The sequence below is a fragment of the Carassius gibelio genome, chromosome B24, assembly GCF_023724105.1.
Source record: "Carassius gibelio isolate Cgi1373 ecotype wild population from Czech Republic chromosome B24, carGib1.2-hapl.c, whole genome shotgun sequence".
NCBI classification, from domain to species: Eukaryota; Metazoa; Chordata; class Actinopteri; order Cypriniformes; family Cyprinidae; genus Carassius; species Carassius gibelio.
The window spans coordinates 10,091,472-10,103,601 of record NC_068419.1 but is presented as its reverse complement, the minus strand read 5'-3'; the positions used below and the strand labels follow the sequence as shown (position 1 = coordinate 10,103,601).

Sequence of the window (12,130 nt, the reverse complement as noted above, 5' to 3'; positions counted from 1 at the left end):
CAACATTCAAAAACAATGCAGGGGTATAAAAATATATCGTAAACCTAAAATGAAAATTAACCATGGTTTTACTATATATATATATATATATATATATATATATATATATATATATATATATATATATATATATATATATATAATCTATATCAAGTATGTGTGGCACATATTCACTGAGATTCAAGATGTTTTCTTCATGTGCCTGTGAAGAAAGTTCCTGGAGACCGAGACGGCCGAGAGCGCACCCTGTTTACAAAAGCATTGTTTTGTTGTTATTAAAAAAAATACTAACTATCTTAGACACTAATATGATTACACATTGTTATATTTTAAAAGATTTAGATATTGTACTAAATAATGTGATTATTTATTTATTTATTAATATTTAATAATATTTATACTAAATGTAGGCTATAAGCTTTCATTTTTAGTACAAAATATTGTCGCTATCCGTAATACATTTGCATTTTAGTACAATATATTGTGACATGATATTTTGTCATAGCCTGCATTGTTTTGAATGTTGAACAATTGTATCAACAGATAAGTGTATATATTCTATAGCTCGTGATCCAACAGAGGATAAGAGGTATGGAGACTGGATCAGTTTTTATGGAAAGAATGCCTAGTTAAAGGTTTAGTCATGCCAATACTGACTTTTGAACATGAATCAATCAATCATGAATCAATTATGTTTATCAATCATGTCATCATGCTCCCTGGCTCCATTCACGGTGTAGATAAGAGATAAACACCTTCAGTCAAATAACAAAATCATAAGACACAAAATACACAATTTGTATTGTGTTTTATTAGCTTTTTTGCATCTTAAACCTTAAATACAAATATTGGTCAATATTTTCATAAACATTTGACAGTTTGTTAACTCCTCTTCAATTATCATGCACACTTATTTATTGTCTCAGTGGACTGAAAAAGTTAGGAATGCTTAACCTAAACAGTAATGTTGTTTGTACTTTGCTTGTTGTTGACTTTAAAACACACACTGAAATGTAAGCTATGGACTATATCGTTAATAGACAATGTTCATAAATGTGCACATTAAAGTTCTGTTAAGCACAAGCATAACTAAGCACACTGCAGACTATTCTAATACTCAGACTATTACACGATAAATAATGTTTCAAGAATAATGATTAAACCATAAACGTCTAAGATTTCTGAATAAATATAATGAAAAATTATTATTTTTTGTTATAAAAATAGAGCAATTTCTCCTGCAAAGTGCAGCAAAAAAAATAATAATTCATAATCTGTTGTACTTCTCAAACACAACATCTCTTGTAAGCCTTCATTACGGAGTACAGAAGCAGGTTATTCAGGTACAATATCTAGAATTCTAATTAAAATTGGGAAAGTTTGTTATTATTTATATATTTAAGTGCCTAAAGAAGCATCCTGCACAAAACAACACTCAAATACTGTATGTTTGTTATTAATTACAGGGAAAGCACTCGTAGAAGAATGTGAAAATGTGTTAATAGGTCTTAATCAAAAACATTAAACACATGAATTATTTCTTCTTATTCCTTCCACGTTTTCTCTTAGAAATTAAAAATGCTATGTGTAAGTGGTTATTAAGTGTTATGCATTATGTTTTCCTAATGCAAGGCTTTAACCCCTATGGTTAAACGAGAGGTTTTGTTCTTACAGATCCAGGTTTGTCCACAGCTTTGTTTCATCTGAAGTCTCAATGTCGGATCGGCAAACATCCATTTTCTCCATCAGTGTAGCATCCGGGGTCACGGGTGCATTCTGATATGTTGTGTCATTGTGGCAGTATCCTTCAACATTGTAATACAGCTGTAAACAGATATCACAGTGAGTGTGCATCCACCGACAATTTAACCCATTTTTTAAATCATTTTTCACATAAAAGTCACCCTCTCTTCCAAAGCAGCCAGCTCTTTTTCCATGAAAGCCACGAGCTTGGAGAAACAAGGCCGGTCGACAGGATCAATCATCCAGCAGCGACGCATTACCTTGTAACTAAACAGACCCAAACACATTATAAATCTCATTCTCCAGTGTTTTATCAAAATGTTATATATACACTGGTACTTACACAGATTCTTCAGCATAATAGGGTTGCTCCATGTGATATCCACTTTCAATCATTCTGTAGAATGTGTCATTCACAGTTATTCCAGGATATGGGGTGACTCCTAATAATGAGTACAAAATATGTTAATATATTTAAACAGAAATCATTTATTATAAGTTAAAACTTGTATACAGCAGAGAGAGAGAGACCTAGAGAGAAGATTTCCCATAGCAAAATGCCGTAGGCCCAGACGTCACTCTGCATTGTGTAAACCCCTTTGAAAATACTCTCAGGAGCCATCCACTTCACGGGCAAACGCACCTGCAAAAATGTCATGCAAACAACCATCAGTCAGCTAAATAAAGACCAGTCACATCAAGACTATCATATATGCACACACAATACCTACATTTCCTCTTACAACGTAGTTGGAATCATGTTCAATGTCTCTTGCGAGGCCAAAGTCACCGATCTTCACCTGTCTGCCTTGTGTCACCAAAACATTTCTGGCTGCCAAGTCCCTATGGATACACTGTAGGCAGAAAATTAGTCACTAAAGCCTTTTTTAAAATGACTATAGAACAATAAGAGAAAACAAATCAAGAAATAAAGCACTCAAAGAGACGTTTTTTCTTATTCTAATAATACAGATACAGAAGCTATTGAAACATGCTCATGTGGTATTCAGAGATAACATACAAAATAAAAAATGTTAAATGTAAGGAAGTAGAAGAATCATGATCAGAAAGTTAAGCTCACATTTTTAGATGACAGGAACTCCATGCCCTTTGCAACTTGAAAAGAGAAACTCAGAAGGTCATCATAGGTGAGACTCTGAAGTTCCTCTTCTTGATGTTTTTCTTCGCATTCAAGTATTTCTTTACGGAATTAAAAAAAAACAGTTTTTTTATCTAACTAATTATCATTAGTTAATATAATAACAAATAAACTGAGTAACCATGTTCGCTTACACTGAATTCATGTTTTATGAAATAATATATGAAATCAAGTGATTATGAATAATCAAAATAGAAATAGATCTGCCGCTCTTAAAAGTCACTGTATAGTTCATCTCTAGTTTAAAAAAATTCAGATTCTCTATTTCTCCACCTACCCTCAATAGTAGACACTGAGCTGATGCTGGGCCTGAGGAGCGCCTCTTTCTCCTGTCCTTTGGTTGAGGGAGTCATGTGCACGTATTGATTGGTATCGGCCTCATTATACTCACTGTAGAGGTGCAACAAGGAGAGAAATGCACACAGTCATTTACAGTAACTGTACGACAGTTTATTCATTTATGTACACCTTTAGATTTACCGGTTCCCCTTTAGCACAATATATTCATTTCCCTCTCTTCCGCACTCTTTTTTTTTTTCTAAAAGGCCACTGCTGTAATTCACTGCCTGGTAGACATTTATGCAGACCTTGAGTTTCTCTTCTGCTGGAAGTTGTGGTAGAGGCCCCTGAACCTGTCCCTGTTGAAAGCGTCTGTCAGATATTTGTGAAAACTTTCCCGGTTGCTCTTGAGATAGTTCAAGAGATCTCCGTTACAGCAGTACTGGAATATCAGGTATATAGGACCTGTGGATTTTAAAAAACAAACAAACAAACACAGCTAGTAAATTAGGCCTTAAGGACTGTTTATTTGATGGTCAAACATTCAACCGAACAATCATAAATAAGCAGGTCCCACATGTACAAAAACCCATTCATTTTCTCTATAGGGAAAATTTTGTGAGCTCTGAGGTTGCAAATTCGGTGGTATATGCTTTTGTTCGAGCTATCCGTTCACATTATTTCAACCTTTAAAAAGAAATAATAATAGAGTTTAACAATCTGTTGTGAAAAACTACATTACCCATGATGCTGTACTATTTTAATGTATTTTTTAGATATACTAAACACCTTTAAATGAACAGTTTTATATTTCACTATTGTTTTTAATTTATGTAATTCATAATGCTTCATATGAATGCTTCTTTCTTTAAGATTGTCAAATATTGGCCTCAGATTAAAGTTTGCAAAGTTGTTATTCACCTTATAGCTGCTTGGCTTGGTTCATGTTAACAAAGACATTTTAAAAATCACAATGGGAAAGATGAATGGTAAAAATATTTCTGAAACCATTGCTGCTCTATAGATGGCTCCAGTAAAGGATATAATTCAGAAGGCCACAACTTCTCCAAATCTTACCTGAGCTTGTACAAGCGCCGAGCAAGTTGACAATGTTTTCATGGTGTCCAATATGAGTCAGCATTTTCAGTTCAGACATCAGCGCTTCCTTTTCCACTGCCTGGTGCTTGTCTGTTTAGTCCATAAATTAACAACCAAAACACCATCATATTCCAGTATGCATGAATGCAATTGATTTATTTAGCTTTGTAGAGACTTAATGCTTATTATATCATTACGTACCCTTTAACATTTTTACTGCTACCTGAATGGACACTCCAGGCTTGTTGATGCCATAAGCTGTAGCCTGCACAACCATCCCAAAAGCTCCAGATCCCAGCTCATTCCCTTTAGAAAGCACACAAAATACATTTGTAACACCTAATAAGTTATATATAGCAAGTCTAAAGAAAGTTCCTGGTGATCTTTACCAAGCTCAAGATTTTCTCGTGGAAATTCCCATTTCAGGTCATACTTAAACTCCCTGAAATCAATATATATGTAGTCATTGTCGTTGGGTCCGATCATCTGAATCATCTGGATCTGACACTGGTAGCCAGGCTTCTGTAACAAAGGACGAGAGCAGGTGTTTCGAAAAGGTCAGATCTATGATTCTAGGGGTTTGTTTGTTATTGGGACAGAGACAGGTATGGGTTTACCTTAACTCTGATGAAGATGATTAAGGCAAAGATGATCATGAGGAGAATAACGATGACCAGGAAACAAATCACGTAATCAATACTGAGGAAACCTGAGGGAAAACAGCAGGTGAAAAATACAAATTTAACTAAAATCGTGACTCAACCTCAGTGCTAATCATAGATTTGAAACGAAAATGAGTGTGGAATATATATGAGATATCTCATTCATATCAGAAAGAAAAAAATGAAATGATTTATAAATATCATTCCTTGAAAAAATAAAAGTGGCCATTAAAAACACATTTTCAAAGCTGCAAAGAACTGATAAGGGCAGGGGCTTTTTGGAACATGCTATATTTAATTCTGTTTCTCTCTGTGTGGTATAAAAATATTCCCCACATATTTACATATAGAAATATGTAAATATATGGGGAAGAGTTCACATAGTGCGCAAGAGTTCAAAAGTTTGGGGTTGATAAGATTAGAGAAGAGTTTTGTTTTTGAAAGTCTCTTATACTCACCAAGGAACCATAAAAATAAAAATACAGTAATATTGTGACATTTAATTACAAATTAAAAGTATTTTACTGTAATTTATTACTGTGATGGCAAAAAGTTACATTTTCAGCATCATTACTCCAGTTTTCAGTGACACATGATCTTTTAGAAATCATTCTAATATGCTAGCTTACTTCTCATCAAACATTTCTTCTTATTAACAATGTTGAAAACTGTTCTGTTGTCAAATATCTCAAAGGGTGTTTTATTTCAGATTTTTTGATGAATAGAAAGTTCAAAATAATTTTCTTTAAATTAGAAATCTTTTTAAATAATGTAAAGACTTTTAAAAATGTAAGTTTAAAACACTTACTGACCCCAAACTTTAGTGTAAAGTAGTGTGAAGAGTTATGAAATCATATTTAAAATCTAGAAGGATTATGCTAGTCTGTGTATATAACTGCTGAATCCAGTGTTCAATTTAGGGTCAAACTCACTTGCAGGAAGTCGTATTTGGTCACTACATTCAGCCCCTGCTTTGTTAGAGATGCAGCATTTCATAAAATGGTCCTCGCTGTTCCATCTGGGTCTGGCAAAATAAATTTTCTTCTGACAGAATTTATCTGAATCCATGACCTTGGGCTGGACAACAGGTATCTCTTTCCAGCCTTCCTCATTACAACTGCAAAAATATACAGATAAATAGTTTAATAAATGAACAACACACGCATTTCATGTTTATACCATTGGTTGTCGTTGCTTCTTACTTGGTATGTGATAGGCAGATCTTCCAGGATAAATCCATAGGGAGGGTGCTTTCAGTCTCACAAGAGACGAGATTTGAATCATTGTGGAATTTTATTGCAATTTTAGCATTGTCTGCAAAATGCATTGCATATAAACTTATTTCACATTTAACATTTCATGTTTTTTCAGTCAAAATGTTTATGACCACTCACCTGAAATGCAGAGCGACATACTCCTTATGACACTATAGTGCTGATTCTTTAGTTTTATTTGATATTGGCCTGGGTCTGGGTTACACAGCTTAAATGTACTAATGAGAGAATCGACAAAATGAGCAAACACCACACTACATTATCGTTTGAATTGAAATGAATAGAATGAGGTAAATACCTATTAAAATTATGGTAATGAGTCTCTGTGCACTGTATTTCGGTTTGATTTGGTGTAATCCAGTGACACTGGGCTTTTGGGAAGGAGAACACCAGAGCCTGGAAGCAGAAGCTTGCCTTATCTTGTGCTACTATACTGTTGTTCTCCTTCATCTGAAATATGTCGATTGTGTCATTTTCTGTCAAGGAAGAATCGGACATAAAAGAGGGGCAGAAATACCACTTTAATTATTGTTTGCATAATAAATGATTGTCTTAAATTTGAGACTGTACACAGCAGAAGCAGCATTAAATCTGCACTGATCATTGTGCTTTTTATTTAAACATTTTCAAGAAACATCTGAATAGAAAGGGCAGTAGTTTTACTTACCAAGGACCCTGACATGGGTGTTCCTAGTTTTTTTGTTATTAGATACGCAGGTATACTCCCCACTATGTGTCACGTTCACTGATTCAGTAAAGAAGTATTGCGTCCAGTGTTCGAAATATAACGATGTTATACCTTTGACCTGAATTAAGGGCAGGGAAAAAAAAATAGGTAAACAAATGAGCAAATGGACAGAGCAGTGAAACGTTGATGTACTATTTCTTTATGGTTAGCATTCATATCTTACTTCTGTGTTATTGAAGTGCCATCTCAGTTCAGGGGAATCCATAGAGTCTATGTTGCATCGGAGTAACAGAGACTGACCAGATTTCAGGAAAATCGTCTGAGCCTTTTGCCCATCCACTTCTCTATCGAGATCTGAAGGATAACCAACACAATTCACAGAAGGTTAGACCAAAACCCCTATATAACCCACATCCTATCATCAAAATAATATTTGCTGTCAAACAGTTACAAGTTATTAAACTTGCTAAACTTGTCACTATTATGATATATATTATAATATCATAATATATAAATACTCAGTATCTAAAGTTTCTGGGTTTAAGGTAGGAGTCATTTGTTGATGTATAATTTTAACATGTCTATATATATCGTATATTGACATAATGTTATATATAAGGATGGCACAGTTGATGTATTTGGGTTATGGAGTTGGGCTACTTTAACACTGTTGCCGCAGGTTGTTTTTCATGTCCATGGGTTAAGTCAACCCCAATAATAGACATTTAATATATAGAAATAATAGCTCACCAAAAATGCCATTTTTACCAGCAGGGGACCTCCATAAAAATGCTAAAAAGGCTAGTTTTGAGTAGCAATTGGGTGTGAGCAATTTTGTTGTGAACATCTGGCAACATAAAACAGCATTGTTCCTTGAATAAAAAAGCAATTATTTGAAAAACGTTTAACTTTAAGTATCATAGTAAGTAAAGATCGTCGCTGACAAAAATTAAACTATGTCTTCTTGTCTCATGACCCAAAGATATGTAAACTAACATAATACAAAAATGTTAGGGATCAGAATTATTTTTTAAAACATTAAATCTTTACACAGCAAGGATGCTTCAAATGGTTTCAGAGTTGCAGTAAATATTTTTTTTTTTATGTTACAATGGATTTTTATTTCAAATAAATGTTCTCATTTCATTCATTAAAGAATCAGGATGAATCTAATATTGTTTCTGCAATACTATTAAGCAACACAAATGTTTTTAACATAAATATAAGAAGAAATGTTTATTGAGCAGCAAATTAGCACATTAGACTGATTTCTGAAGGATTTTGGTAATGGATGCTGCAAATGTAATTTTTGATCAAAAAATGCAGCTTTGGTGAGCATAAGAAACTTTCAAACATGCAAAAACTGTACAGACCCCAAACTTTGGAACGGTATATTGTTTACTAGTGTATTAAAAATGGTATCAACGCATTACATACCGAAATGATGAAGCTGAGTACATTCTTCCCCCACTGAATTACTGGCACAGCACATAATATTTTGAGTTTCATAATGCTCATCGTTACTTGTCAAAATGCTCTCTGTCTTATACTTATTTTTCATGCCCTCCACTGGATTTTTTCTAAAAGAAAACAAACAGTTGAATCACAGACATACAGTTACAGCAGCATTTTATGTAATAAATAATCCCAACAAGAAACCAGCTCTTCAGAAGCAGTATCTACAATGGTAGCAGGCCATATAATGTCATATTACCTGTTACCATACCACTTGATGGTTGGTTTAGGGTTCCCCTCAGAAGTACACACTAACTGAGCTAAATTTGTAGACCCTGCTTTTGCAATAGCTTTGAGAACTGGAACTGATGGCCTCGCTACAGAGAAAACAAAGTAAAACTTAAGTTAAATATAACAACTCGGACATCGGTATCAATATAAATATATTTCCTCTGATTTATGTTTGTGTCTGACTTACTTTGTGGTGACTGAACAACCGTGACACTATGATTGCCACAGAGTACAGTGTACGTTTCATTTCCAAATCTCTCAGTGTGCTGTAATGAATGCACAGAGGTATTTATCCTGTAGGAAGCATATAAAAAGTATAATCAATTATTCATTAAGAGATATCATTTGAAAATACCAGCATCTAAACTTAGAATTTATCAATGACTTATCAAGCGATGTATTTGAGTCCTTCATTAAACAATCATCAGCTCTCCAACAGATATGAACCTTTGGCAGAGACATTTAAGCCCATCTGAGCCTTTCTGTTGGCATGCACTGTAAATTTCCACAGTTTGTCCTTCAGTGAAATCCAGTTGAATTGTGACAGGACCCTTCAAATGAGTCTGTTCCAATGTGCATCTTACAGTCTAAAAAAAAGAACAAGTACACTGACGTTAATTATCAAAATAGACAGTAACACTAAAATACAAATCTCTGTGGTTATTACACATATTGCTGTAAAAATCATCAGTTCTGCTTTTAATTTTAGCTTATTTTTAAATGTTAAAAACAAAGGGCTAAGCCTTGAATGCAAAGTAAGAAAAAGACCATGTCCCTTCTTATACAATCTTGTTTAATAATCAGAAACACAAAAAGGTTGTTTAAATATGTTTAGCATTTAATATAGGCTAATATTCACATATTATATTATTTAAATGCCTTAAGAATGAATGAACACTTTCGACATTTACATAACAATGATTGTGTTTTTTCATTGTTCTTCAAGAGAACCCTGTTACATTGATGATAGGCCTACTTTAGCAGCAGCATCGACACTTTAAGGACGAATCCCTTTTTTAAATAATTTTATAAAATTAACAACCTTATTACTATTATTTCTACAGTAAGAAACGAATGTTTATAATGTTGGAAATCTTACTAAAAATGTGCCTAAAAATGGCCATTTATAAATTAAAAAGGCATTCAAGTGGCTACATTCAAATGAATATTAAAACGCTGGTGAGGCAAATCTTGCTGAATAGTTCATCCTCAGGAATCTCTGACCTCAGTCCTGTGGCATATGTGGGTGAAGCGTAAATATCTGCTTGAAATTAGCCTGAGAACTACAGGCAGAAAGCTGTAGTAAGCCAGCGAGGGGCTGATAAGCAGGACTTTACCGATCCATCAGTGTCACACTGGGGATGAGTCTCAGTTGAAGCGTCCGTCTCCCCGCTGGCGCGAGCGCTCCAATGCAGCACGAGCAACACTTTCGGTGCAAGATAAAAAAACAACACAAATATTAGAGAAAGAGCATGAAACGAAAAACAACTATATTTCAGTAAATGAAACAATATAACTTACAAATCCGCACAATTAAGCACATAAAATCCATTAAAATGCGCTCGTAATAACATAAATAGCTTAAATGAGCTAGATGAACTGCAGTTTGTCACCAGTCAACTGGCCTACAAGTAACAAATGTTTTGTCCGACCTACCCACTAAAAGCCTTTTTTCTGGACGCATCGCGTGAATGCATAACAGCTTCTTCCTCGACCCTTGACTGATCATGAAATAGGATGGACAGTGAACAAAGGCGCAAAGACTTTCACTTCAGCGCATGACACAAAGCATCACTTCTTAATATGGCACGAAGACGGTGGCTTCAGCACATGACACAAAACATCACTTCTACTAACGTTTAGGCACCTCAGGTTGGGCATTGGTCTGAGAGCAATAAAAAGAAGACTTTGTGTTTTGACAAGTAGATTGCCCTGAATTAATTATGTTTCTGGGGGGTATTTCTGGCACATCAAACAATGTTTCAATAATAATAATAATAATAATAATAATGATAATGATAATAATAATAATAATGATAATAATAATAATAATGATAATAATTATAATAATTATTATTATTATTAGCGTCTGCTAAATGCATACATTTAAAATGCATATACAGTCGTTGCCAAAAATATAAGCCCCTCTTGGTAAGTATGATCAATGAAGGCTGTGAAAATGCATCTATTATTAATCCTTTTGATCTGTAATATAAAAAAAAATCACAAAAATAGATCCTTTCATTTGATAATAAGAATTTAATGGGGGGTGCATTTGAGGATTTTCTCAAATACTTGTTGGACACAATTATTGCCCCCCCCCCCATGAGTAAAATATCTCTTAAGTTTATTCCAATTCATATTCACAATTTTGAGCACTCCAGCATGATTGTAAACATGAAATTATCCAGCTATGGCTAACTGTTTCACAGAAATATAAATAGGAGGGAAAACAAAACCCAAATTCCCTTAATCATCCATCACATTTAGAAAAACAAAATAATATATTTCTGAAGTGTAGTGAGTGGCTAAAGACTCTCCAAGGATCACAGCTGGGGAACTGCAGAAAATGGAGTCTCGGGCTCAGGAAACCTTAAAAAAATTGTCAAACAGAACCTACATCAACACATGTTGTTCGGGAGAGTGTCAAGAAAAATTCTCCTAGCTCATCCAAAAACAAAATGGGCCGTGTTTGGATCTTCCAACTGTACAATAACCCAAACTCAAACAGCACAGAAATGGGTCTCTGAGCTCAAAACCAAGCTTTTGCTATAGCCATTCCAGTTCTCTGACCTGAAGCCTATAGAAAATGAGAGGAGTTAACTGGAAAAGGAGAAGCACCAACATGGAGCTGGCAATCTGAAGGGTCTGGAGTGATTCTGGATGAAGGAATGGTCTCTGATCTCTTGTCAGGTGTTCTCTAACCTCGTCAGGCATTGTAGAAGAAAATTAAAACCTGTTAAACTGGCAAATGGAGGTTTAAAAAAGTATTGAATAAAAGGGGGGCAATAATTGTGGCCAATGTGAATTAGAGAAAAACATTTATTTCATTATGATATATCCCCCGATTTTAAATTATTAATATCCAATGAAAGGATACATTTTGTGAATTTTTTAATTAAAGATCAAAGGGATTAACAATGCAGGTGATTTTTTTAACAGCCTTCTTTTATCATATTTACCAAGGGGGCTGATATTTTTGGCCACGACTGTACATATACATATATATATATATATATATATATATATATATATATGTATATACACACACACACACACAAACACACACACACACGTGTACATCTATCTATCTATCCATCTGTAGACACTTATAAATAGGAAAATGTTAACATGATAATAATAATAATAATAATAATAATAAAATACATGTTATAATGTAAATGATTTATTTGTAATTTAGGATAGTAAAACCATATACTGACACATAAATACCAAATTAATTTAAAAATAAATATTTTTA

The 12,130-nt window shown here is 33.9% G+C and overlaps 1 protein-coding gene across 1 annotated transcript; it reads right to left on the bottom strand.

Annotated features, from left to right (window-relative positions):
• Positions 1-791: 791 nt before the first annotated feature.
• On the bottom strand, positions 792-10,608 carry flt3 (fms related receptor tyrosine kinase 3). Its single transcript, XM_052596363.1, has 24 exons — positions 10,306-10,608; positions 9,987-10,075; positions 9,097-9,236; positions 8,837-8,943; positions 8,618-8,735; positions 8,341-8,483; positions 7,127-7,257; positions 6,883-7,021; positions 6,514-6,691; positions 6,336-6,433; positions 6,144-6,255; positions 5,874-6,058; positions 4,897-4,988; positions 4,669-4,801; positions 4,481-4,585; positions 4,259-4,369; positions 3,490-3,646; positions 3,180-3,292; positions 2,825-2,943; positions 2,475-2,597; positions 2,275-2,386; positions 2,087-2,186; positions 1,905-2,010; positions 792-1,824 (listed from the first exon to the last, which is right to left on the bottom strand). The coding sequence occupies exons 1-24, from the start codon at positions 10,376-10,378 to the stop codon at positions 1,669-1,671; spliced, it is 2,940 nt and encodes a 979-aa protein (XP_052452323.1). The 5' UTR covers positions 10,379-10,608; the 3' UTR covers positions 792-1,668.
• Between the last annotated feature and the right edge of the window lie 1,522 nt (positions 10,609-12,130).